We start from the raw sequence: 25,230 nt of genomic DNA on the forward strand, positions 1-25,230 counted from the left end.
CACACACACACACACACACATGTACACACACTCACCCTCACTTTCCTGCATGACATGCTCTTTGACATGAAACCAGAGGGAAATCGAGGACCACAGCCATATGGGCAAAGGCTGAAATGCCCCAATAGGAGGAGCTCAGGGAAAACTTAGGCAGAGTGCATTAGCAGCCTTGGGCTGTGACAATAATGTCCCTCACAGGAAGCACTAGCAAAAGCCACTCCTGAGCTGTAAAATAAGCACCCACTTCCATCCTGAGGGAACCAGCTGGCTATACAACATTCCCCTCACTCAGAAGCGAAATCCTCTTTCCAGGAGAGCCTGACCATGCGTGGCCAGCTTCCTGACTGACATGTCTTTAACAAGAGGTCATTGTGAGGCTACGATTGTGTGAAAGCAGAATCCTACACAGCGGGCAGGAACACTGGGCCACTCAGAGCCCTGAAAGCATCCTTCTCAGCCAGGCCAGAGCTCATGGAGAAGCACGGGGGAGGGCCAGAGATGGTCAGCCGCTGCATGGCACAGAGACCCTTTTCAGTACTATCTGCTCTCTCTAGGTAGAAGATGGACATTCCTGGTGTGTGTGTGTGTGTGTGTGTGTGTGTGATGTGTGCATAAAGTATGTTTTTTCTTCATGCAGTAAGTGTTGTGTAGGTTTTGTCAGTCTCTCATTACCCCAGTGTTACACACATCTGTGGTTTGGAAATTGGCTAAAACTGCCACTGTGGTGATGAGACCATCTCTCCTCACATCTGTGTGACACTTGACTTAGGTGTCACCTGTCCTGAGTTTAGAGTTTTGAGGTCAGGCTCATGTTGCACCCACGGAGTCACATGTTAGTAGTTGACACTTACGTGTTCTGTTCCTCTCACTAGGCCACACCTTGTCCTGTGGGGTTTGGAATCCAGCTTCAGCAGCAAAAACAAAAAGACAGTCATCCTTCCTGTTGATATTTATTTTCAAGCGAGGCTCATCTGGCATGGCATGTGGTATTCCTCTCGTGAAGAAAGATGTACATCTTCTGCTAAAATGGATTCCCTCTCTCATCTGCCTTTAGAGCCAGTCCCTTCTCAGCTGCCAACAGCTGAGTTGCACTGCTTTCAATGGTAACTGGTTGTCCTTAAAATAGCTTTCTAATTCCTTAGGTAATAAATTGAATTTAAAAGAATGGACTCTTTTCCTACTATAATTTGTAAAGCAACATGGTGCTTCCGATTTGGACCTCTAATAAAGAGTAAATGGAATCATTTTGATGATTAGAGAAATTGGAACAAGGAAAAACGTATTTGTGTTAAGATGAACATAATGTATCTAATGGAGATATTTTATGCTTGTACACTTCCTAAATGAATCCACTGTCAATACTGTGAGAGCAAGGCCACCTTCTCTAAATGCCCTCTAGATCCTTAAACCTCTTTCTTCTTCAACAGGTCAGATGTAAATACTTCAGGTTTGATGGACCGTATGGTCTCAGTCAAATCTATTCTATTCTGCCACTATCGTGTGAAAGTAGCCACAGACAAAATATGAATAAGCATGTTTGTGTTCCAATAAAGCTTTATTTACCAAGATAGGCGGCAGGCTGGATTGCTGGGTCCTGCCACAGAAAGTCATCAGTGCCTGAAAATCCTGTCCTCGAAGCATGAACCACTGGAGTGAAACCACAAGGATTGTCACAGCTTACTCAATGTGAGTTATTTTGGTTCCTCATTGCAAAATGAAAATGGGTGATTCTTTAGTCATGTGCTGCGTAGTTCTTAACCCCTTAAGAAAGATGTAATATGCTGGGTGCTTCAACACATTACACGGACTGTGGGTGGCAGTCAAGGAGGGCAGGCCTAATATCTTATCCTCTTCTTCTTCATCATCATGAATGAAACATCATCATCATGAATGGAAGATGTCTCTCATGAAAGGGCTTTTCTTCCTTGGCACACTATTTTGATAACTGCCGAGTGTTTTTTTTATACCAACCCTCTCGATGCTGAGTTCTCAGCCTCCACTATGGCTTCCTCCCGTCCCTTGCTTATGCTTTGGCCACATGAGGATTCGATGCTTAGTGGTTCTACGGTCAGATTAGAGCTGTAGGGATTTGGCCGTAGCTGTGAGTTCCTCCACTTATGGCAGCTAAGATCATGATTCTCTTAACATGATTCATTGCCCCATCTATTAATTGGCTTTATAGTGATGATTTATTTTCTCTAACAGGGTCCATGGCGTTAGGAGTTTGTTGTCAACTCAACATGAGCTGAGCTGACCACTCATGAGAGGACGAGTGTGAAGTAACAAAGGAAATCAGAATTTCCCCTTCCATCAAGTTTGATTGTCAAACTGGCCGTTTGAAAACGCTTATGGAAATGTTGAGTGTTTAAGAGACTGTTCCATATATTTTTACATATACCTCAGCATTCTATTATTAATAAATTAGAAAACAGATATCATGTAACACATGATGTAAATTTATGACAAATTTTAACTAATTTATTAGGTAGTCTAAACCTGATACTATATATAGGCTTTTTTTCTGTTTTGCTTTAAAGTCTTATTTTATTTTTGCCTGGACAAAGTGACATGAATTTACAGTTCCTTCATGGGAAATGCCCGAGCATATCTTGGTTGCACTATTTGTTGACGATGAGATGAGAATCAGAATTCACAGGCAGTGGCCCCAAATGGCTCTGGTGCTCAAAGACTGTGAAGAGAGACGACAATGTGACCAAGAACCGCGATGGAGGAGAGCCTGTGCTGGGCAGGGGAGGTGCTCCTAGGTTGGTGTGTACTGACAGGGCAGGCTCCAGGCAGAAGCCGCCCACTCGGCTACCGCGAATACAAATGCAGTGTCAGGTCAATCAAGGAGAGTGTGCTGGGGGCTTCCCTTGGCGGGAACATAGACTGGGCTTCTCGGGGTGAAATGCGCAGTGCCAGATTCATTGGTTCAGTCAAATTGGGGGAAGGCAGCTACTGCATAGTGTCATTTTAGTACACAGGAAAATGCAATTAGCTGTCTTAGCATCTTTAGAGGGAGCTTGATAAGTTACAATTTAAAGTGAGCAAAACAGTGCTCGCTTCGGCAGCACATATACTAAAGTGAGCAAAACAAAGAAAATCATAACAGTCAAAAGGAGAGCTGGATTTACAGTAGGTAAAACTCTTTTCAACACACCGATTACCTGTCAGCACCCACTATTTATTTGTCTGCCTATTTTTTTCCCCCCAAAGAAACTAACAAGGCTGCGTCCTTTGAAGAACTATCGTTTTAATGATTCAGTGGGCACAGAACATAAAATTTTCATGATCACACTTCCTAAAATAGAAATGTACTCACTTATATTTCAAAAGAATTGTCTTTAGAATCAGAGGGAAAAACAATTTCCTGGGTTTTGTCTTTGGATGATTTTTCCTGTTTACATCCTGTCTAAAAATTACTATTTAGTTAGCATATATGCCATTTTCGTGGCTATTATAAAAATCTTTGCATTCCAACCAAGAAGAGTGAAATGAACATAATGAAGACAAATAATATGAATTACTCTTATTAACATTTTGCATGAGACTTGAGGTATTTTGCCAGTAATCAAAGATGTGTGGGGACATGTGACAAACAACTGCACTAAAAATTTCTCAGTTGTAATCCAGTTCTGCTCCTTAAATAGTCAGGACCGTGTGCAAGCTCTACATAGGAGCTGCAGAAAAATTACATACAATCAAACCTGAAGCTGAACTTGGAGGGTTAGAAAGAAAGAGCACTACATACCACGGCAATTACTCTGCCAATGACACCAATGAGATGACGAACAAAGAAATCTTAAGTATAAGAGCTTAAGAGCTTCGTTTGTCATTTGAATAGTAGAATCACTAGAATAGGCCAACTCCAAACTAAGGCACCCGCCAAAGACGCTTCCAAAGGAACTGCTCGGTTTCAAAAGTATTAATAAGACTTTCTTAGCTGTGATGAACTATGAACTATTACGATGGGGAAACATCTCTAGCTTGAGCATTTAATGTAAATGTTCTCTTAGTTAAGTGGGATTGAGGAGGAAACAGTGACCATGAAAGGACTCACCTATGGGAGAATTCAAGGATTCCTTTTTCATGGGCCATGTGGTTACTGAAAATGGTTCTTAAAGATTTGAGAACCAAGTTTGATTCAAAACTTCTGCTTAAGTCAGTTGTTTTTCTTTCAGACATGAGATGAGAAAGTCAACTAAAATGTATGACTTGTTATGCTTTCTAACTAATAACTGGCCTGTTCATCCAGTGAGAAATGAATACAATTCTCCTTTTCTTTTATTTTAAGGAGGGTGCAGCTCACAGTGGCCCATGTGGGGATCGAACCGGCAACCTTGCTATTATCAGCGCCACTCTCTAACCAACTGAGCTAACCAGCCACCCTTATTCTCCCTTTCTTGAGAGATATTAATTTTTAGCACTGGCTGGGGACAGGGGACCCAGTTTCAAATCCTAGTGTAGCCAGATAACTATATGACTTTGGCTAGCAGCTTAACCCTTTTGGCCTCAGTTTGCTTATTTATAAAATTAAAGGTGTTAGAGGCAATGACAGTGAGTGTCACTGGAGCTCTAAAGTGCTCTAATGCTATTTTTCAGATCCCAAAGATGAAATTATGAAGTGGGTGAAGAAACTCACAAATAGTCTCCTTGAGATATAGGCACAAAGCCAAAAGTAAAAAAAAAAAAAAAAAATCTCTGAATAACCCAATCTGAAAGCAGTAGACCAGATGTGAGGTAGTATTTCATGCAACAAAACTACCTTTCAACCAAAATTTGAAAGATACTTGGATGCTTCATAAAATGGTTTATGGAATGGAATAAACTCATAGTTTATTCACTGCTTCCTGGTAAGTTCACAAATAGCTTTGAGAGATCCTTTCATGGATAAAAGTATGATAGAAATGACACATCCCTATGAATGTCTGACTTTATGAGAAGATCAAAAGATTGTCGGAAAGCAAAGGAAAAGAATACACTGCAAGAAACATGGGTCTGGGAACTTAAGTTACAGTTGTTCATATTACTGTATAGGCTTAAGAGAACATAAGCTCTGAATCAAATGTTCAGATTATTCAATGTTCAAATTATCCAGAGCCCTGCTCCACCCTAACAGTTTTGGGGGACACTTTAAAGTAAATAAAAATGGAAAGAGACGTAGTCTACAATAAATTCACACCGATAAAAAAATGTGTTCCAGAAGGAGCACTGTCTCAGCAGAACTTGCCATTATTAGTAGCGTTGTTCCCTGAGTGAACAATGAGTATGCCTTGAGTGACTAGTCTTAGTCCTCCTAGAGGGGTGATTGTCTAGTTACCTTTTGAATGACTCCTAGTATAGGGCTGTGCACACAGATTATTAATCAATATATTCCAATAGAATCAATTTGTTGAAGCTGAGGTTCTGGGGTCTTTCTCAGTAACTTGTTTCCTTAGAAACTTGACCTTAAACTCATACAAAACAAACTCATTCAGCTCAAGGTCCATCATTGCTTTTGGGGATCTCCCAGTACTTTACCTAGCTTTTTTCTTTAAAGAGAAGCACTGTTTATTTTAGGTCGCATTTTTCTCGAATTGGGATTGGTTTAATCTTAATGTGTCGCTTTACTAAACCGCACCCCAGGAGCAATTCAGTCACTGATGCAGAGCCTGAGGATGTAGCGATCGTGGCCCTGACACAGACCCTTCCGACACTCCACAGGATCTGCTCCTCTCAGAGGAACCATGATTCTCTGCAGAGCAACTGCCAACTGGCTGCCTCCTTCCTCCTGCCAACTGAGAGAAGCATCTATTTATTTATTTATTTATTTATTTTTTTATCTATTTATATTAGTTTCAGGTGTACAAACAACTGAGTGATCAGACATTTACATAACTCACAAAGTGATAACCCTGACAAGTCTACTACCCATCCATCTAATAACTGTACAGTTATTAGTACATTATTGACTGTATTTCCCATGCGGCACTACACTCGCCGTGAGTATTTTTTTTCAATTACAGTTGACATTCAATATTATTTTATATTAATTTCAGGTGTATAGCTTAGTGGTGAGACATTTATATAATTTACGCAGTGATCCACCTACTAAGCCTACTACCCTTCTGACACTATAATTTTTAGAATACTATTGACTACATTTCCATACTGTACTTTACATCCCTGTGACTCTCCTTTAGTTATCAATTTGTACTTCTTAATACATTCATCTTTCTCACTCAGACCCACAACCCCCTTCCCATCTAGTAAACCATCAGTTTGTTTTCTGTATCTACAGGTCTGTTTCTGTTCTGTTTGTTCATTTATTTTGTTCTTTAGATTCCACACATAAGTGAGATAATGTGGTATTTGTCTTTCTCAGTCTGACTTATTTCCCTTAATATAATACCCTGTAGGTCCATCTGTGTTGTTGCAAATGGTCATATTTCATCCTTTTTTATGGCAGAGTAATAGTCTATTGCATAAATGTACCACAATTTCTTCATCCAATCATCTATTGATGGGCATTTCAGTTGTTTCCATACCTTGGCTATTGTAAATAGAACTGCAGTGAACATAGGGGTGCATATATCTATTCAAATTAGTGTTTTGGATTTCTTTGGATAAATACCTAGGAGTGGAATTGCTGGGTCATAAGGTAACTCAAGTTTTAATTTTTTAAGGAATCCCCATACTGTTAAGAAAAGTCTTTTATTTTTTAAATTTAAATTTTTATTTATTGACTTTTGACAAATTAAAATGATATATCTTTAAGGTGTAAAACATGATGTTTTAATATATGTGTACACTGTGAAATGATTACTGCAATCAAACTAATTAACATTTCTATCATCTCCCATAGTTACCATTGTGTGTGTGGTGAGAACACTTGAGATCTATCTATTCTCTTAGCAAATTTCAAGTATACAACCATTATTAACTATCGTCACTGTGCTGTAAGTTTGTACGCTTTAATCAGTATCTCATCTCACCTTTCCCTGCCCCACTCCCCAGCCTGTGGTAATCACCATTCTACTCTTACTGAGTTCAACTTTTTTTTTTTTTTAAGGTTCTACATATACGTGAGATCACACGGTCTTTGTTTTTATGTGTCTGGCTTATTTCACTTGGCATAATGTCCTCCAGTTTCATCCACATTGTTGCAAATGGCAGGATTTCCTTTTTAAGGCTGAATAACATTCTATCGTGTATATATATATGCCACAATTTCAGAAAAGTCTTTTAATCAAGTCTTTTTTGGATGTGATGGTCCCCTGTACATGGAGTCATGACTGGAATAAATAAAGAAGATCGATAACAAATGCTGGCTCAGTGGAGCTGTGACTCTGTGATCATCAAATACTCTAAATCGTCTACCTTTTCCAGACTTCCCAGCAGTGGACTGGGGTCATGAACCTAGTTCTGGTTAATAGATCGTGAGCAGAAGTGATTCCCCTTCCTTTGCTATGGAGATGTTGAAGCCATGTGGTCTAGAAGTATGAAATGGCTACATGCTAGATCAAGACCATCTCACCCATGATAGGCATTACTCCAGTGAAAAATAAACCTTGATTGCTTTAAGCCATTGGAATTTAGGATTTGTCTATTAGGACAGCTGGCATTACTTATTTTGACTAATCAGAGTGTAGTATAACATAGCATTCAAATTCACAATGAGAAAGAAGGAACTAGTGTTCATGATCAATATTGCAATTAGTGCTCTTGATAAACTTGGGTGGAGGTCCATTTTACAGATGTGGAAACTGAGACTTCACAAGAATCCAGCTAATAAATGGTCGATGGAGCTTCCAGTGTAAGGTCCAGTTTCCAGTCCTTGATTGCTCTTTTTACTAGACTCAAACTTTAGTGTGCATCAGAATCACGTTTATTAAAATGCAGGTTTCTGGGTCTCGCCCTCAGAATTTCTGAGTCAAAGTGTGGGTGGATCCTGAAAATATGCATTTTGAATAAGTTCTCAAGTGACACTGATGCCACTGACCCAGGGAGCACATTGTGGGAACCACTGCACTGGACCACCCTGCTTCCCACATTGCATCAGGCATGGGTGTCTTGTGAGATCCAAACCTCAGTGTCAAGTGATATAGATATTCTTACTTATTGTGAACACTGTTACTAAATGCAATAAAAAGCCCAGTTAAGTCCAAGGTGGAAGAAAATCTCCTATTCCCTCTTCTTTCCATGGCTTACCTGTCCCTGGAGCACGTTTGCACACACTAGCCTGAGCCACTGACCTAGAACTCAACCATCCCACACGATCCCTGTGCATCCATAGGTACCTGGGAGGAAAACTCTTCAATAGAAGAACTAAACAAAACCAAACATTTTCGTCAACATGTTTACTTGGAGTAGGAAAGTATCAGATTTGGAAGATGTGTTTCTTTTTGCCACTTACCTCTAAGCTCATTAGCTCAGTTTCCTCACCTACACCATGGGATTCCCCACAGTAGCCACCTGGCAGGGTTATAGTGAAGATTATATCAGGTGAGGTGCTGATGGGAGAGCATTTTATTAACAGCAAAGGGCTCGACAGCCTCAGATAATGTTATATCCGGGGCCATCTCACTGAGTGGTCATCTCTAAACGTAGACAGGCTGCTTTCTCTTTGACTTTTAGCCAAATATTCCAAGAAACGGCCTTTCTTCGTGCCATCTGCTATGACGAGTGACGAACAATAATAATCATTGCAGATTACCCCACAAATGATCAGGAGGTAAATCACCGGAGAACCAAAGTGCTCCCCTTATCTATTTCAGGTTAAGATGAACCCCTTAAAAATGTGGCCATAGAGCCGCCTGGAGGATTCACCCATTCTCTGCTCAGTCTGTAGTTGAATATAGCTGTACTCCTGTGCCCCAAATTTGAAATGCTAGTGGAATAATCAGCCATTTACAAAAGCTATGAAATGGAAAACAAAATAAGACTCCCTCCCTACCCCCCAACCATGGACGCTTTTTTTTTTTTTTTTGAAACTTTTGCAAGTTTTAAATACTAAGGTCAATTCTGTTCCTGCTGTGTAAAAAGCAGCTCTTTTGTCCTCCACACTTACTATATCATTGAAAAATGCACAGCGGCTGGGCAGCTGCGAGTCACAAATATAGAGCATTGGAAGTGCCTGACAAGATGTGGCTTTGTTCCTTGACATCCAGTGTGGGGCTTGCAAACTGTGACTTCTCTCCTAGACACACACATACACACCCAGTCAGGGGCTCAGAAACTCCGTCTTGGTAACAGGATGTCAAAACCTCATTCTTTATTGCATTTGTTAACACATGGAGGCTGGGTGAGAGGGCAAGAGTCTACAAACATCTCTGTAAGCCTCTAAGACACGTTCAATGGCTGTGGGTCCCTGTGATGCGTGGCTCATGCCTCAATGCCAGAATCTCTACACATGTGGTTTTGAAGTTTTCTTCTATTTCCTCTCAATATGCCTCACTCAGATCTTATCAGGACAGCTTTCTCACCTTTCATTTAACAAACAAATGCACACAAAAACAACGAATGTGTTGGTGTCCTTAACCTTTCTATCAGACAGGTAGTGCTATAGCCTCGACTCAACTCAGCACCTTTCAGAAGATGTCAGCATTTCTGAAGGGCTTTTAAAAAGAATTTTCTATTTTGTGCAGTGAGGTGATAGGAGATGTCACATAATCTGCAAGCTGATGAGCTACCTGAAGAAGAGCTCATGTGTTTGTCATGCAAATGCTGCGGGACTCAATACCTACATCCAAGTCACATTCTGCTCTGATCTCGCTGGTTCCGTCACTCAGTCTCAGCTTGGTGACTGCTAGCTAATGTCAGTTTTCTTTATGGGAGGTCTCAGAATCCACAGAAAAGCCCATCAATCTGAGCCACTTGGTGCTTATCCAAAGTGATGACGACGGTGAGTGATGACGGAGCAAGGCTGCAAGGGCCAGGTCTGCAAGACAGCCACTTCCAAACTTCACTCAAGTCTATTCTCTTCCCTTCTTTCTTTCAGGTGATTCATCGTGACGCACGTCCAGGGCTCACTAAGTCAGTCAAAGTTGAATTGAATCCATAAAGCCTTTGACTGTTATTATTATTTTTAGAAAGTGCTTTTGTAGCAGAAGAAATTACCTAGCGTGGGGAGATGCCAGCTCACACTTAGCCTCAGTCCTTAGATTTTCAGGGAAGATGCAATTTGTCACCTTGGAACTAGGCTCTGGTGTGTCAGATGCAGCACTAACCATAAACAGTATGCCAGCTACAGTCAGAAGTCAGGATTACTGTGTTTTATTACCTGTACTATAAGCATAAAAAATGGATTTCAATTTTCACCCCTGAACGTGGTATTATGATTTAAAGCAGCACAAAATCCTCTGTACATATTTCACATTCTGCCTATAGTGACTATAGTGTGGAGTACTTAGGAACATAAAATATAGATTTAATACCCTTTCTTTCTAGCATATTATCAATTTCTACATAAGAAAGACCATCATAACGGTTCCTGGGGATGATCGGGCTTATTGGTCCACCTTCTCTATCTCATTCACCATCCTCCTGCTTCTAAAGTGACGGCAGTGATAAGCAGTAAGGAGAACAGAGTGAGAATTTTGGTGTTTTTTGAAGGAGGGTCCTACCTATGATCTACACATGCTGCTTAATGTTGGTTTTTCACGCCTTAAGTATAGATTCAAACTATCAGCAATCAGCAGGTGCTTTAATCTGAAGTCCGTCTGATTCCCAGACTCATGGGCATTAAGGAAAAGAAAGCAGTTATGGCTATTTCAACCAACTTCATCCAACCTACTGTATTCTTTAGTTGAGTCATTTGTAACATTCGGAAAACTGTTTGACTCAATTTCTGAAACAGAGCGAGCTGGATCTCAAGTTCTTTTTAGGAATATGGTATATTGCTTTAATGATTAATCCACAAAAATATATGGTCAAATTAATTTAGATCCTACAAAATATTAATTCCAAATTGCTACAGACACACATTCTCACATTTACATTTATAACACACAGAATAGTTCTGTCTCATCAAAATGCACAGTGTGTTCACATGTGACGTATGAGCATACTGTAGATAGGAAAAATTATGGCTTCCAGGTCAGAAATTAAAATCAGGGGCCCCAGGCTGAGATGTGGTCCTTAAGTTGAATTTAGTCCCTAGGTACATTCTGCTTGGTCTGTACAGTGTTTTAAAAATTTGGAATTTTCATTTAAAAAATCCTGATTTTTCTTCAGGCAATCTGACAAGCTGGTCCTTCATTCCTGCAAACCCACAGGGGGCTAAAGTTGAATAGTGAGAGTCCCTATAAATAAGGGGTAGACTTGCCATCTCACCCCAATTCCCAACATTTCCTGTTAACAATCTTAGAACTTCCTGCTCCACTTATGTTCAATATCTCTTTGGTCCTGGCCTGCGTTTGAGGCCCCTTTCCTTAGGTAGATTCATTTTATATGTCCCTAAATATTATGAGTTTGTGTCTCCCCAAAATTCCTATGTTGAAATCGTAATTCCCAGTACCTCAGAATGTGACCGTATTTGGAGAAAGGGTCTTTACAGAAGTAAACAACACCATTATAGTGGCTCCTAATCCAATTTGATTGCTGTCCTTATAAGAAGGGGGAAACTGGACACAGAGGCACACATAAAGGTAGAAGTGAAGATGTAGAAAGAGATCAGGGTGGTGCATCCACAAGCCAAGGACCGACAAAGTGCAAGCAGACCACTAGAAGCTGGGGGAGAGGCATGGCACGTTCTCCTCCACAGCCCTCAGCAGGAACTAGCCCTTCCGACACCTTGATCTCAAACTTCCAGCCTCTAGAACTGTGAGATTATACATTTTTGCTGTGTAAGCCATTCAGTCTTCGGTACTTTGTTGTGATAACCCTAGAAAAAAACTAATACTCCGAGTCGTTTAAATTAAGTATGTTCCTTTGAGTATCAGGAAAAATCGTGAGTGGCTTCAATCACTGACTACATCTCATCTAGATAAAGGACATCACAAGGAGAAACATTCTAAAACCAAGCAGCCAGGCTTCCAAGAGCTTCAAGAGCTCTTCCATAGAGATGTTTCCAAATATAAGTGGGGACCTCTGCCTGCTGCAGCTCTCAGGTGGGTGCTGACAAACTTCTGGTCAATCATGACTGCAAAAGAGATGATGACAGTTTGCCCCTGAGTGGGTGGGTGACATTTTAGTGGTGAAGAGATAATTTAGAGGCACAAGTACTTGTATGCCAGGGAGGCAGAGGACCTGAATCCTCATTTACTCCTGAGCTTAATTTAGATTACACACTCCTACATATATACTGCAAGGCATCTTCCGCTTTAATTTTCAGTCAGCGCCTCTTTTCCCTCTGTGTGATCTAAACATTACAGAGGGTATTGGAGGGGACTGAGGGAGAGGATCTCAGCAGGAGGGGAGTGGGCCAGCTGGGGCTGAAGAGCTGGCTGTTCCCCAAGGGGCGGCCTAAGTGCACTGGCCGAGTAACCAGGAAAGGTCATGTTTCAGAGTCTTCGTTCCTTTCTTTTACAATAAGTAGTCCTGGTGACTTACAGAACGATTTACTTTCTGAAGGATGTTCCGGAAACTAAAGCATTACCTCTTTAGGGATCCCACTTCTCTGTAGCCCCTGACAAACTCCATTCCAGTGGTCCTGAACTCCACCCTCTGCGGAGGAGGTTTCATTTCTTTGACAATCAATGTCCCAACCTGGACAGTGGAGAGGGCTAGAAGGCGCTGCCCTGGGTGGTCAAGAGATCACTCTGACAGGCCACGCTAACTCCGAACATCGAGAACCAAATCTCCTCGTCTGAATTTTTAAATGATTTTTTGGGGGAGGGGGTGGTAAATTGGATTTCAAATAATTAAAATGGAGTCATGTGGATGAAATAGGGTTTTGGGGGGAATAAAAGGCTTGGTAAGTGAAGCGAACTAGAAGTGGATCTAATGGTCAAGAGCACATAGTTGGGCAGACCACTTCCTAGGGTTCAGGTTGAAGGGAGCTGAGAAGACACCCAGAGAGAAATCAGCATGGTATTGCATTTGGCGGGGTTTGGTAGGGGGAGGAATTGTCCTGAGGTCTCTGCATTTCCACGGACTAGAGGTCACTGGAGATGAAAACCCTGCTCACATTGCCCTGAGAAGGGACCCTCAGGCCTGTGGACTCTAAGCTTTTGAGGACTCCATTAACACAAATCTAAGCACATATGACGACAGGTGCCATTTCTTTATCTAGAAGTTATATAAAAGTACTACTGCGCTAATATCATATGCACATTACAATACGGCCATATCAACTTAAAATGAATGATATAAAATAAAATAGAAGTTCTACAGGGTTCGTCCCTCCCATGTCTAAGTAGATGGCCTTGTTTGTCCCTTGGTTCTTTGCACTTATCCTGAGTCTGTACAGTAGTCCCCCCTTGTCTGTGGGGGATATATACCAAGACCCCCAGTGGATGCCTGAAGCTGTGGATAATACTATCTTGTATATACTATGTTTTTTCCTATATATACATGCGTATGATAAAGTTTACTTTATAAATTAGGCACAGTAAGAGACTAACAACAACAACTAATGACCAAACAGTATAATTACAACAATGTACTATAATAAATGTTATGTGAACGTGGTCTCTCTCAAAATATCTTGTACTGTACTCACCTTTTTACTTAAAGGAAACAATTTATGGCTTCTCTTCAGCATATCCAAATTGCCAGCATCACTCCTCTTGTGCTTTGTACCCATGAGTAAGTAAAACAAGGATCACTGGAACACGAGCACTGTGATACTTTGATAGTCAATCTGATAACTAGACGGCTACTAAGTGACTAATGGGTGGGTGGCGTATACAGCGTGGATACACCAGACAAAGGGATTCACGGCCCGCGCAGGACAGAGCAGGACAGCCTGAGATTTCATCACGCTACTCAGCAGGACGTACAACTGAAAACTTATGAATTACTTCTGGAATTTTCTATTTAATATTTTCTCACCATGGTTGACCGTGGATAACTGAAACAGCAGAAAGCAAAACTGCGGATAAGGCAAGACAACTTTGTACCTAAGAAGCAGAGCAATAGGCATCCAGTTGATCACGTGCACGTGTCTAGGGCAGCCCACTCTTCTCAAATGGTGGTTGATTGAAATAGTTATTTATGATCAAAACCTCCAGATGACTTGTTGACTGAGGTTAAGGAGAAGCTGCTCAACAGCATCAGTGAGAAAAACAGTTTTCGAGGAACAATGTGTATGTGTTCTTCTATAGAAACTCTGCCTTACAGCTTGACCTCATTTTGCTTGACGTTTCTGCTCCCCACTTCCAATTTGGAATTACCCTTGGAGTGCTGAATTTTTTATAATGCTATTAAAACTGTCAAGCTAAAATTGTATTTTATATCTTGCTTACTCCATGAGGACTACAGATTTGGCCACATGCTTTTCACAGAATTTAAGATTTCCAGCACGTTTTGCTACTTCAAAGAGCCAAAGAATGCCACAGCCTCGTAGCTTCAGAAATGCAAGCTTTACAATAGATTCCTACATACTTTTAGCTACTTTTTACAATAATGAAGCTCACATTTTGCATGTAGTGATCAGAAGACCTAATGTAACCCCCCGGATTAGGGGAGGAAAGCCCAACGAGGGCAAGTGACTCCTTAGGAAACAGCAGAACCAGAGCTAGAGCCCGGGGTCCTGACTGCTGATTCGTTCTCTCTCCACCACTGTCACCTTCTGGTTCTCAGATTTCCCCTTCATCAGCCCCTTCTTCAGGATAAATGAGTGGCTGGAGGCACGAGGCTGGGTTCTTATTCTAAAGGGAATGGTCCTTAAAACTCCTTGGGTGTGAATCTGTGGCTACACTACTTCAAAGGAGACCCTGACGTGCAGATTGGGCCTACCCACTGGATTTTCTGAACTCTGTACAATCTTGTCCACCTGCTACACACTCCTCAGATGGTGTCTCCTTTCGGTCTGGTTCCTGTCATCCGGCTAGAGATGCCAAGGGTCTTGCTACAAGGCAATAAACACTAACAAGAAAAACAGCAAAGATGAAGAGTGCAAAGACTCAGAGCAAGGATGCAGACCAGCTCGACACCTTGATCATGCACACACCCCCTCTCTCCTTCTGTCTTCCTCTCCCTAGTCAGCGTGTCTCCTTCTAACAACCAGGGAGAGAAAGGGGTGGGATTGGATGCGTACTATGGTAAATCTTCAGTGGATTTTAGGAATTCTAAGCCGTATTCAAGTGCTGCTAGAAGAGGAGGGGTTGATTTACAAGGATAAGGCTTCAGATGTAGAAAACTTTTTGCAGAGCATGGCTGCTCTATGTCTCTTCTCGCCTCTGAGTTTTGCCATCACTATTGCCAGTTGGTCACAGTGGTGGTGTGTGGATATAGATACAGGCATGAGGAGCTGGGGGCTGTCTCTCTTTTGGGAAGTATATTCTGGGATAACAACGGACTTTTTGACTTTGTCAGTTACCTCCAGGTGGAATGGTTCTGCAGCGGACAAGCAGAATGGCCAGCTGTATACATCTGTACCAGCTGTTTTCTGTATCTCCCATTTTTCTCTGTGTCTCCATAGGAGATACCACCCTGGGCATCCAGATGTGCTGGCATCTCACATCTGCAGAAGTCTTCCATTTTCCCCACATACCTGGAGCTCTGCCTGTATTGTAGCAAAGCTGGGGAAACGGGGAGTGAGGGCAGAGAAATACCATAAAGGATGCCCGCACTCGGGAGGTGGAGCTGAACTTTGAGAAGAGGGGCTGGGGTCAAGGATCCGTTCCTTCTCTTTTTCCCAGTCCCCCCACCACCCCCAAACAGCCCTATTTATATTAGGTATAAAATTAAACAAGCTGATTAGGAAGGAGCTCAGAACTATATCCACCTATCTCATCTTCCCCCAGAGAGACCTGGCTATCTGTACGAGAGGAGACTTAGGGAAGCCAGGACCATTCTCCAAGAGCCCTGAAGCATGCACGTTAAGAGGAACGAAGCTTTAAATAGCCGTAGAAGGAAGAGAGCAAGACCATGGGTGGGAGTTGCATGGACAGAGTTCAGTTCAGTAGAAGGAAGAATGCTTTAACAGTCAGGCTCGCCAACAGTGGGACAGCATCTCTAGAGTGCTGGGAGGAAGTGTCACTGAGGCATTAAGAGACATCTGGAAGACCAATGTGTGGAAATGTGCCGCATTCATTGACAGAGAGAGGGACGGGGTGAGCGGGAGAGAGGCAGGTGGTTAGATATTTCCATTCTATGACTCTAAAGACAACATAATACAAGGAGAAATCACCCACCAGTGTTGACCATGTTACACAGCCCTGTACCATTAAAACAACATCCTCCAGGAGGAAAGCAAGTTAATTTTGAGATAGAAGCTGCCTTAAGTAACCAAATAAACCAGGTGGGAGGGGAGAATGCCAGTGCACCAGTGATGACGTCGACGCCTCCATAACCTCTTTAGGCAGTTTTCTCACTTGTACTTGTGAAGATGCTAAGGAAAGCTACTTGCTGGGGTCGTTGGGAAAAGAAATAATGAAATAATGACAACAGATAACTGAATGTTTCCCATGGGCCAGGAACTGTTTCAAATGCTTTCCTTATATTGTTTAAGTCTTGCAACTCCTCGTTTTACAAATGCAGAAACACAGCCAAAGAGAATGTGAGTTACTCAAGGCTATACAGCTAGGAAGACGGGGAGTAGGATGACCCGGGAGACATCTACACATCGCACCCAAACACTTAGCACAGTGCTTGGGACAAAGTGAGAGCTCAGGTGTTAACTATTAATACAGAGAGGCAGAGCAATATGGTGGTCAACAGGGGGCGCTCTGGAGCCATTCTGTGTATCGTACAAAGGCAACTGAAATTCTCTACGCCGTGAGTTCTTACCTGTAAAGTCTGCACAAAATGCCTATTTCATAGGGACGCTCAAAGATGAAGTGATTTAATGCATGCAAAATGTTTAGAAGAATGCCTGGCAAATATAAGCGCTCCACAAATGTTAGCTAATACCATCTAAACACGCCCTAGCTTATAAATACGCAGACAGGTGTTCAGTGTATTAACATAACATACTCCAGGCCTATGTCTGTAATATCCACACATAAAGGGCAATCACTCAAGAAGGGTCTCAGTTTAGTAAGGCGGCATCATTCACACTCACTGATCTCTTCTGGTTGCACAGTACAGCAGAAAGTGCTTTTTTGTCACTGCTCTGTGCTTAGCCAAACCACAAATCCAATGTACAGGACCTTAATTCTATTGGATGGTGGTGATATTTTCTACAGGTGGTTCTTTCTGGAAATCGGCCTCTCAGGTTCTCCCTGAACCTTCAATCAAGTGACATTTCCCAGATGTGGATGAATGAAGGGGAGGGGACAACAGAAGCAAACCTGGAGAAGAAATGAAATGTTTTCCACTAACTTTTTCTGCAAGCAAAGCTCTTCGAAAGACACCCAGGACTGATCTGGGGATGGAGACTGAATTCTTCTACCCAAATCTGTAGAGCTGGCGGTTCGGGGGTTTTACCTGGTGAGCTTGGTGCCAATCTGCTGCCTCAGCTCCAGTCTCTCCTCATCTGTCTGCCTGGGAAGGATGTTCTTTTCTTCTAGCTCTCGCTTGGAGGGCCTGTTGCTGAGTTTGATGGCTAAGGAGTCCTTCCTGCACACCTTCATGGCCAGGGAGCCTGCCGGAGGGAGAAACAAGTTAATAGAAAAATGAAGTTGGGTAAAGTGGGATCTGTTTGGAGTGGGAGTGGAAGTGAGGTCACTGCCAGAGGTAATGTTCTGGGATTGTTTTTCCTTGTCAACATTAGAGGTTCTGAGCAACTAGCCAGGGCAGGGCTTCCTTCCATCTGGAATAAACCTGTGGTTCTCAATCAGGGGTCATCTTTACCCCCAGGGAACACTTGACAAAGTCTAGAGACATTTTTGGTTGTCCAAATTGGGGTGCGGTGCGGGGTAAGGGTGCTCCTGGCATCTCCTGGGCAGAGGCCAAGGATACTATTAAACACCCAACAGCGCACAGGGCAAGACCACCCCCCTCCCCGCCACACACGACAAAGAATTATCTGCTCCAAAATGTCAGCAGTGCCGAGGTTGAGAAAGACTGGTATAAAACATTCAATTCTTTGGGCAGGAAACAATGCTCAGAGGCTGAGCAGCTGCTTCTTCCACTTATGGATGACATTGGCCTGTGGCTGCCCACTCCACCTCCAGCTCTTCCCTTGACATTATTTTGATCATTTCGTTGCTCACCAGGCCTCCTACCAAGTGGGAGGAGGAGACCCGGAAGTAGCAAGTCTGGAAGGTCCCTCTGGATTTTATTTAGTAGTGCCCGTCTTTCTCCCTCCATTGGCTTTAGGACACCGGCTTTGGAGTGAGACACAGCTGGCATCAAACGTCAGCACAGCCACTTAGTAACGGAGAGGCTCTGGGCAAGCCACTTACCTCTCCCCTTTCTTCCCTTCTCTGTAAAATGGAACAATAGTGTCTATGCCAGTGGGGGTTGTAAAATGTAGAAAAGCAAGTAAGATCTTAGCATGTGGTCTGGCACACGGTCTATATTCAGTGAAAGGTTGCTATTAACCTAAATTCATTTATCAAAAAGTTGATCAAATATTAGTCTCTAATCCCTTAACTAAAATTTATTTATTATTCATGGCCAAAGTGACATATTTTGAACTTTGCTTTCTTTATTTCTTCTCTGTGTCTTAGCACATTTAAAGGCCTTAAAGAAGAAATTTAAATTCAGGCCTTCTAGAGTTGTTGAGGTCTGCTTAGAATGAATGGTGAGTTTGTATATTATGCGGACTGGAACTGAATTTTAGGGTCCCCGTCCCTTTCCTAAGGGAAGCAATCAAAGAAAGAAAGAGCCATCTAAGAAGTAGCAGGTGGTAGAATAGTGGTGCAAGTTTTAGGGCCATGAGGGTGTTTAGAGGACGTTTACACTTTGAGCTTGCTAATGAAGACACTGAGGCCTTAAGGGTCCATGGAGCTTCCTGTGACCCGGGGCCACTTGACATTGGGCCTGGATTAGAACCAGAGTGTTGGGCAGCTCCGTCAGTACTCTGCCATAAGCCAAGCCTCCCACCCTCCTCGAACACTTTGGACACACGCACTGGTGTACAGCGAGCTGTCATCATCCTCGTCCTCTTCCTCCTCTTCTTCTCGTGTGTAGAGGCAGGAAGAGTCTTCGTAGTCTGATTCATGAGGCACATTTTCTTTATTGTCATCACATTCAATCACAACAGTTGGCACTTGTCTTATTTCCGGAAGGCCCAAAGGTCCTGCTTTTGTGACACCGTCACTCGAGTGCAAACCAGAGCTGTGGTAAGAAGTGGAACAGGGGACCCGCTGCTCAGAGCTGTTTTAAGAGAAGGAAGAAAGAACACACTCATTCTGGCTAACATGTCATATAAGTGCGTCCGAACATTTTTAATATCAGTTGTCCAGTTCTAAGAGACCAAGGGTCTGCAGGGCAACGGAGGTCTCATTTCTCATCTTCCAGCCAAACATTTTAGGGCAGCAGAGTTTTCTGATGGTGGTAGCAGCATGGAATAGGAAATGAGAATTCTAATTCCCTGTGGATGGATGGTGGTGATGCGAGCACAGCGATGTGAACATACTTAACGTCACTGAACTATGTACTTTAAAATGGCTAAAATGGTAATTTTTTTTGTCCTGTGTCTACCAAAATTAAAAAAAATAAAAACACAAAATTACAAAAAAATGAATTTTCACTCCACAAATATTTCTGGATAGGATCCATATCTCCAAGTACCAAAGGAAAGTTCATTTGCCTACACATCTCATAGGAGGAGTAAAAGGATTAATTTGATGGTGAAGTTAGAGATCCAGGAAAGAAAAAGATAATGCATGGGGTTTTAGCTTTCAAAGCTACATACAGTGTGATTGCCAGGGGTTGAGTGTGGTATAGACTGTTTGAAATGTCATGGACAGAGATGCTGGGGACCCATATGTGAATATCAGGATGGACATGTTCCAAGGATGACAGAGAAAGTTCTCTCCCAAGGATGGTACCAGACCCTCAGCAGCCACAGGTAATGACAGTCTGGTTTTTTTGTAGGTCAATTTTCCCGGAAGCAATGATAACGATATTTTTGGTTTCATCTCTTACGTCAAGCCAATTCAGGTAAAATACATTTCTTAATTAAAAGTGATTTGCTCCATAAATAAAAGCCATATAAGTTCCTTGTAGGAAAATTAGGAAATGCAGAATATCAAAAATAGAGAAAATAAAAGTTATTTTATTAATAGAGTCTAACTTAGGCTCCACGATCAATTTAGAATCCTTTTTTATGACAGGCTCTGAATGAAGTCCAGCAAGAATAATGGGCCAGAAACGCATAGTTAAATTTTTATAATTCTTTTTCAGATTAACTGGAAGTAGAATTTATATCTTTCATTTAAGGCATTTCTCAATATAGCAAACTCAATGCATTTACCGTTTAAAAGTATTTGACATTCATAAAATAACAGAATGTGAGGTTATACTATATATCGATAAATTTTACATTAGAATAATTATCCAAAAGGAAACTCTTACTCATGACATATGAAGGCATGATAGTATCCTCTGAAACTTTCAATTATACTTTAAATTATTGCTATTCTAATTTAAATTCAATTAACTTTCTTCCTTCCATTGTTTCCAAAGGGCTGTTTTGCTCTTTGTATTTTTCATATAACTCTTCAGTGACACAAATGGAAAATCTAGTTAACACATTATGAGCTCTGATTTTCAAGGCATTGAACTCAATCAACTTAAAAAAAAAAAAAAAACCTCTTCAACTACGGAGTAAGATTAAATCAGTATTTATAAAAACATAGCATCTTATTAGACATTAGCAGTTTTAGGGGCCCATTTCCCACTGAGTTTAACACAAATGGCAGTGAGACCAGGACGGGGGCGTGCATGACAGATGGTCTCTGGGGTGACAAATACAACAGTCGACTGAAAGGTGCCTGCTACTGCCCCACCTCGCATGGCGGCCCTTCCACCAGGCAACAACATGCACTGTGTTCCAACTCTGCCTGGATTGGGTATTAAAGGAAGCAAGGATGGAAGAGGCAAAAATGTAATTCCACGGCTCATGTTTTGCCCCACCCCTGCCTTCACCTCTCGCTCATTTATAGATTAATTAGCCATGGTTCCAACAAAGGCAAAGAGCTGGGAGTATGAGGTGTGAGGAATGAAAAGTAGCCAATAGAAAGATTTTCATGTGTGGTAGGAAAAATTTTTGGAGGGAAAAAAAAAAGTTGGAAACCAGAAAGTTCCTTAAGGGAGAAGGCTCCAAACTCGCAGGAGGATGGCAAAAGGAGAAATATCATGCAAAGGAAGATAAAAAAAAAACTTATAAGCAGTCTGTGATAAACAGGAGTCTGGTTTCTCCTCCCTCAAAGACACACGGGAAGCGTGAAACCTTGAATAGAATGGGATTATAAGGCTGATCCCCCAGCTGCTTAGGCAGGTACTAGATATCATGCTACCAGCCATATAAAATAGGGACCAGCCATGGTGATCAGCGACTGCCTGTTGGGGGCGCTACAGAAACAGCTGGAGACCCCGCCTGGGCAAGCAGGTTATCATCCTGAAGTGTGAATCTAGCAAGCAATAGAATGTCTAATTTCCCATAAGGATGAAGGTGTTTTCAAGGAAGCTAGGTGAATCCACCAAAAGGGGTTTACAATATTCTATTAATAAGTATCGATTGACTGCCGACTCTGTCAGGAAAGCTGATGAGAGGAAGAAAGACAAACACCCACATGATCCCATTCATCTGGTAACTCTGGAGAAGTACAGGAGAGCAAGAAAAGACAAATGAGAGTGAGGAGTTAGCTGAGGAGGCTGGGAAAGTTATTATGGGACCTCAGTTTGAGGTCCCATACATATAAATTCGAGTCCAAGTTTTACCACTTACTATCTTTTGACATTTGTCAAATTATTTGACCTCTCTGAGCCTCAGCTCACTCGACTGCACATTCAGGGAAACCTCACCGTTCTTGTAGGGCTGGTGCGTGCGAAGTGTCCCATTGGCCACACCCTCAAGTGAGACCCTCACTTGTTATTTATACAACTGACCTCCTAAGTGGTTTCAAAACACTCAGTTGTCAGAGCAACTTTCTGAAACTCAGATCTCGTCGTCTCACCCATTAGAACTCTGAATGTCCTCACTATCTGCAAAACCAGTGCTCCAGGAGTGACACAAATGGAAAACCCAGTTAACACATCACAAGCTACACTATTCGAAGCAAAGAACTAAACCGACTTAAATGTAGAAACTCATTACATTTGGCCTCCACTCCGATGGTTGTGGGCAGGAAGGGGAACACACAGCTGCACATCAGTCTTAGTAACGCTGGTTTTACATAGTGGAGTTGTCTCTTAGAAGACCTGCTCTACATAAAAGGTCTCACTACTAAGGAAAAGTGAAAACCATTAGCCTAGACACAGTCATTAAAACACAGCATGACAGGCAATGATTTGCACAATCTGACCCATATTATGAACGCGGCGTCTGTCTCCATATAACACACCCCTTGGTCATTCACTGCACGCTCTTGGCCTTGAATGTGCTCCCATCCCTCCGTCACCTTGTCAGTTTCTATTTATCTTTTTATACTCGTCTCAGGGAATATGTTGCCTATGTTCTTGGGAGATCCCACAACTGTGAAAACTGTGAACATCTGTTTGCTTACTATTTTTCCTTTCCCAACCAAGCTGTAAGCTCCCCGAGGGACAGGGATCACGTCTACTTCATGTGCGTAGCAGGTGCCAGGACCATGTCTGACACAAAGTGGACACTCAGTAATTGCTTATTGTTTTTGCCGAATGAAACATGGGCTGGAATCACTGATACTTAGGCGCATTTGTAAGTGGTTGACACATATTATTCAAAGGGTACTAAGAGATCTTTTTTTTTTTAATTTTCAAGGAGGCATCTGGTGGTATGTTGCAGGGCTACGGGGCCCCTGACTTGGGTGGCACTTTTATCAATGACTTAATAACAAAAGGGCATCCTCATCACATAGGTGGAAGAACTGAGGTAGAGAAGGAGAGAGTGAACAAAGCAAACATGTATTGAATATGTCCTCTACTGTTCTAGAAACGTTCACATCCAGTATCTCATTCCATCTTTACGACAACTTTGCAGGAGAGATGTCATTATCCTCACTTTATTAAGCAGGAAATAGAGGCTCCGAGAGGATAATAAGTAGGCCTATGAGGACACAGATAGCAAAGGAAGGAGGGAATTCGAATCCACTCTGTTTCAATATGCTATATCCAAAAATCGAAGTGTGCTACCTGTAAGGTTGCGTACTTTGATTAAACACAAGCCTCACTAACTATACACACGCAAAGTGGAGAGATCATGCCTTGTCAACATGTAAAAAAGGTGCGTTATTACTTTATAAATATTTTAAATCTTACTAACCAGGGTAAGTAATAGTGTTCTTTTCTGCTATGGTCAGGCCATAGCTGGGGCACTGAGTTTAAAGGACTCAGACAGTGGATTACATGGTGAAGATGGTTAGAGGACTCACCTGTTTTACCTACTGTCATGGCGGCTTTTGCCCCAAAATGCCAGAGTTCAGGACTTGCAAGAGAGCCTCAAATATTTACTCTGTGGTTCTTTACAGAAAAAGTTTTCTGACTCCTAGTCTAAACCAGTATTTCCTAAACCTCAATTACACTCACACTCCTTAATTTTTCTTTGTTTTGTGGGTGCCATATTTGAAGTCCATTTACATGATTATTTACTTTGTATTTTTATATCAACACTTACAGAAACTTAAATACTAATGTAGCTTCATCTTAAGCCATAGTATCTTAGTAATCATAGGTTTCATAGGCTAATTAAAATAAATATGTGACTATTAAAACTTTTATAATAGGTTGTTCTAAACTTGCTTTATGTGCCACCAGTGATGTACATATCACATTTTGATGAAATGATGGCCTAAACCAGCTTGTCTCAATGGCAGCATGGTTGACATTTTGGGCTAGACAATTTTTGGGGAGGCTGTCCTGGGCATTGCAGAATGGTTGGCAGCACCTCTCGTTTCTACCCACTAGATGCTAGTGGCATCTCCTCTAGTTGTGACAACCCAAAATATCACCAGACATGGCCAAATGTTTTCCAGGGGACAAAACTGCCCATTTGGGAACCACAGACCTAGAGTATCCACAATGGCTTTGCCACGTGCTGCATTCTCAGAGTTGTACCACGTGAGTCTTTTCTACAGCAACTTTGGTACTATCAGGAATTTGCAGGATTTGGGAATGATGAACTGTCCAGATCCAATCTCCCAAGTTCCCGACTTGCTGTGTCTCAGGCTGGCACTTTGAGGGCTGTACCAACAATGTGACGCTATTAGAGTTCCACTGAGTAAGTTATTTGCAGCCCTGCTCTCATCCCAGAGTAGTTACCCCATTAACACAAGAGCTCCAAGCTGACTCTTGAGTGAAACAACTTTTCTCATTATGTCGCCCAGATTAGTGATTTACAAAATGACACTCTAGTGGCCTGAAAGAGTCACCACATTTTCCACAGTACCTGTCAAACTCCCTGAGGAAAAGCTGACTCACGTAATCAGATCTATTCTAGACCATTTACGTCAAAACTCTTTGAAATTAGGCATTTAGTTTACTTGGAATTCAAGTGGCTCTCCTTTCACGTGGGTTGTGTTCACTCTTTCTCTTCCTGGCGGCTGAGTAGGTACCAAAACATGAGGTAAACATAAAGTCCCCCATCCTAACCTATATGGAGCTTTCCTTAACCCTTACAGGACTATTGTAAGTAACGATGATAAAAGTTAAGAATTTTACTCTTTGACTCATACTGGACTACTGTGTACTCGTATAATGATGATAAAAGTTAACATTTTTAAATGCTCACGTTGTGCCATGTATTGATTCATTTAGGCCTCACAACAACCCTATTAGAAGATACTACCTTGATCCCGCCATTTTAGAGAGGAAAAATGAGGCACATGACCAAGGTCACAGCTAGAGGGATGGAGGCATCGCTGAACAGAGGCAGTAGGATATAGAACCTGATCTCTCACGGATGTCACTATACCCACAACTTGTGCAGAAGCAGCAGTCCTGCAGTGGCTCCAGACCTTTTCTAGAACCTTCTCTTCTCCCCACCACTACTCAGCCTACTCTTTACGGCTGTCAAATAGGTCTGATCATCCAATTCTCGCTATTAAGACCATT

At 42.0% G+C, this 25,230-nt stretch overlaps 1 protein-coding gene across 7 annotated transcripts in view; it reads right to left on the reverse strand.

Moving 5' to 3' along the window:
* The window catches only part of PHACTR1 (phosphatase and actin regulator 1), a 502,857-nt gene that overhangs the window by 25,856 nt on the left and 451,771 nt on the right, over positions 1 to 25,230 (reverse strand). For all 7 annotated transcript variants that reach the window (XM_033114676.1, XM_033114677.1, XM_033114674.1 and 4 more), the window contains 2 exons: positions 19,106 to 19,350; positions 17,515 to 17,671 (listed from right to left, as the gene is read on the reverse strand). In XM_033114676.1, the coding sequence (XP_032970567.1) occupies positions 17,515 to 17,671; positions 19,106 to 19,350 (402 nt within the window). The remainder of the gene's footprint in view (positions 1 to 17,514; positions 17,672 to 19,105; positions 19,351 to 25,230) is intronic.

This window comes from Rhinolophus ferrumequinum, chromosome 9, assembly GCF_004115265.2.
Source record: "Rhinolophus ferrumequinum isolate MPI-CBG mRhiFer1 chromosome 9, mRhiFer1_v1.p, whole genome shotgun sequence".
NCBI lineage: Eukaryota > Metazoa > Chordata > Mammalia > Chiroptera > Rhinolophidae > Rhinolophus > Rhinolophus ferrumequinum.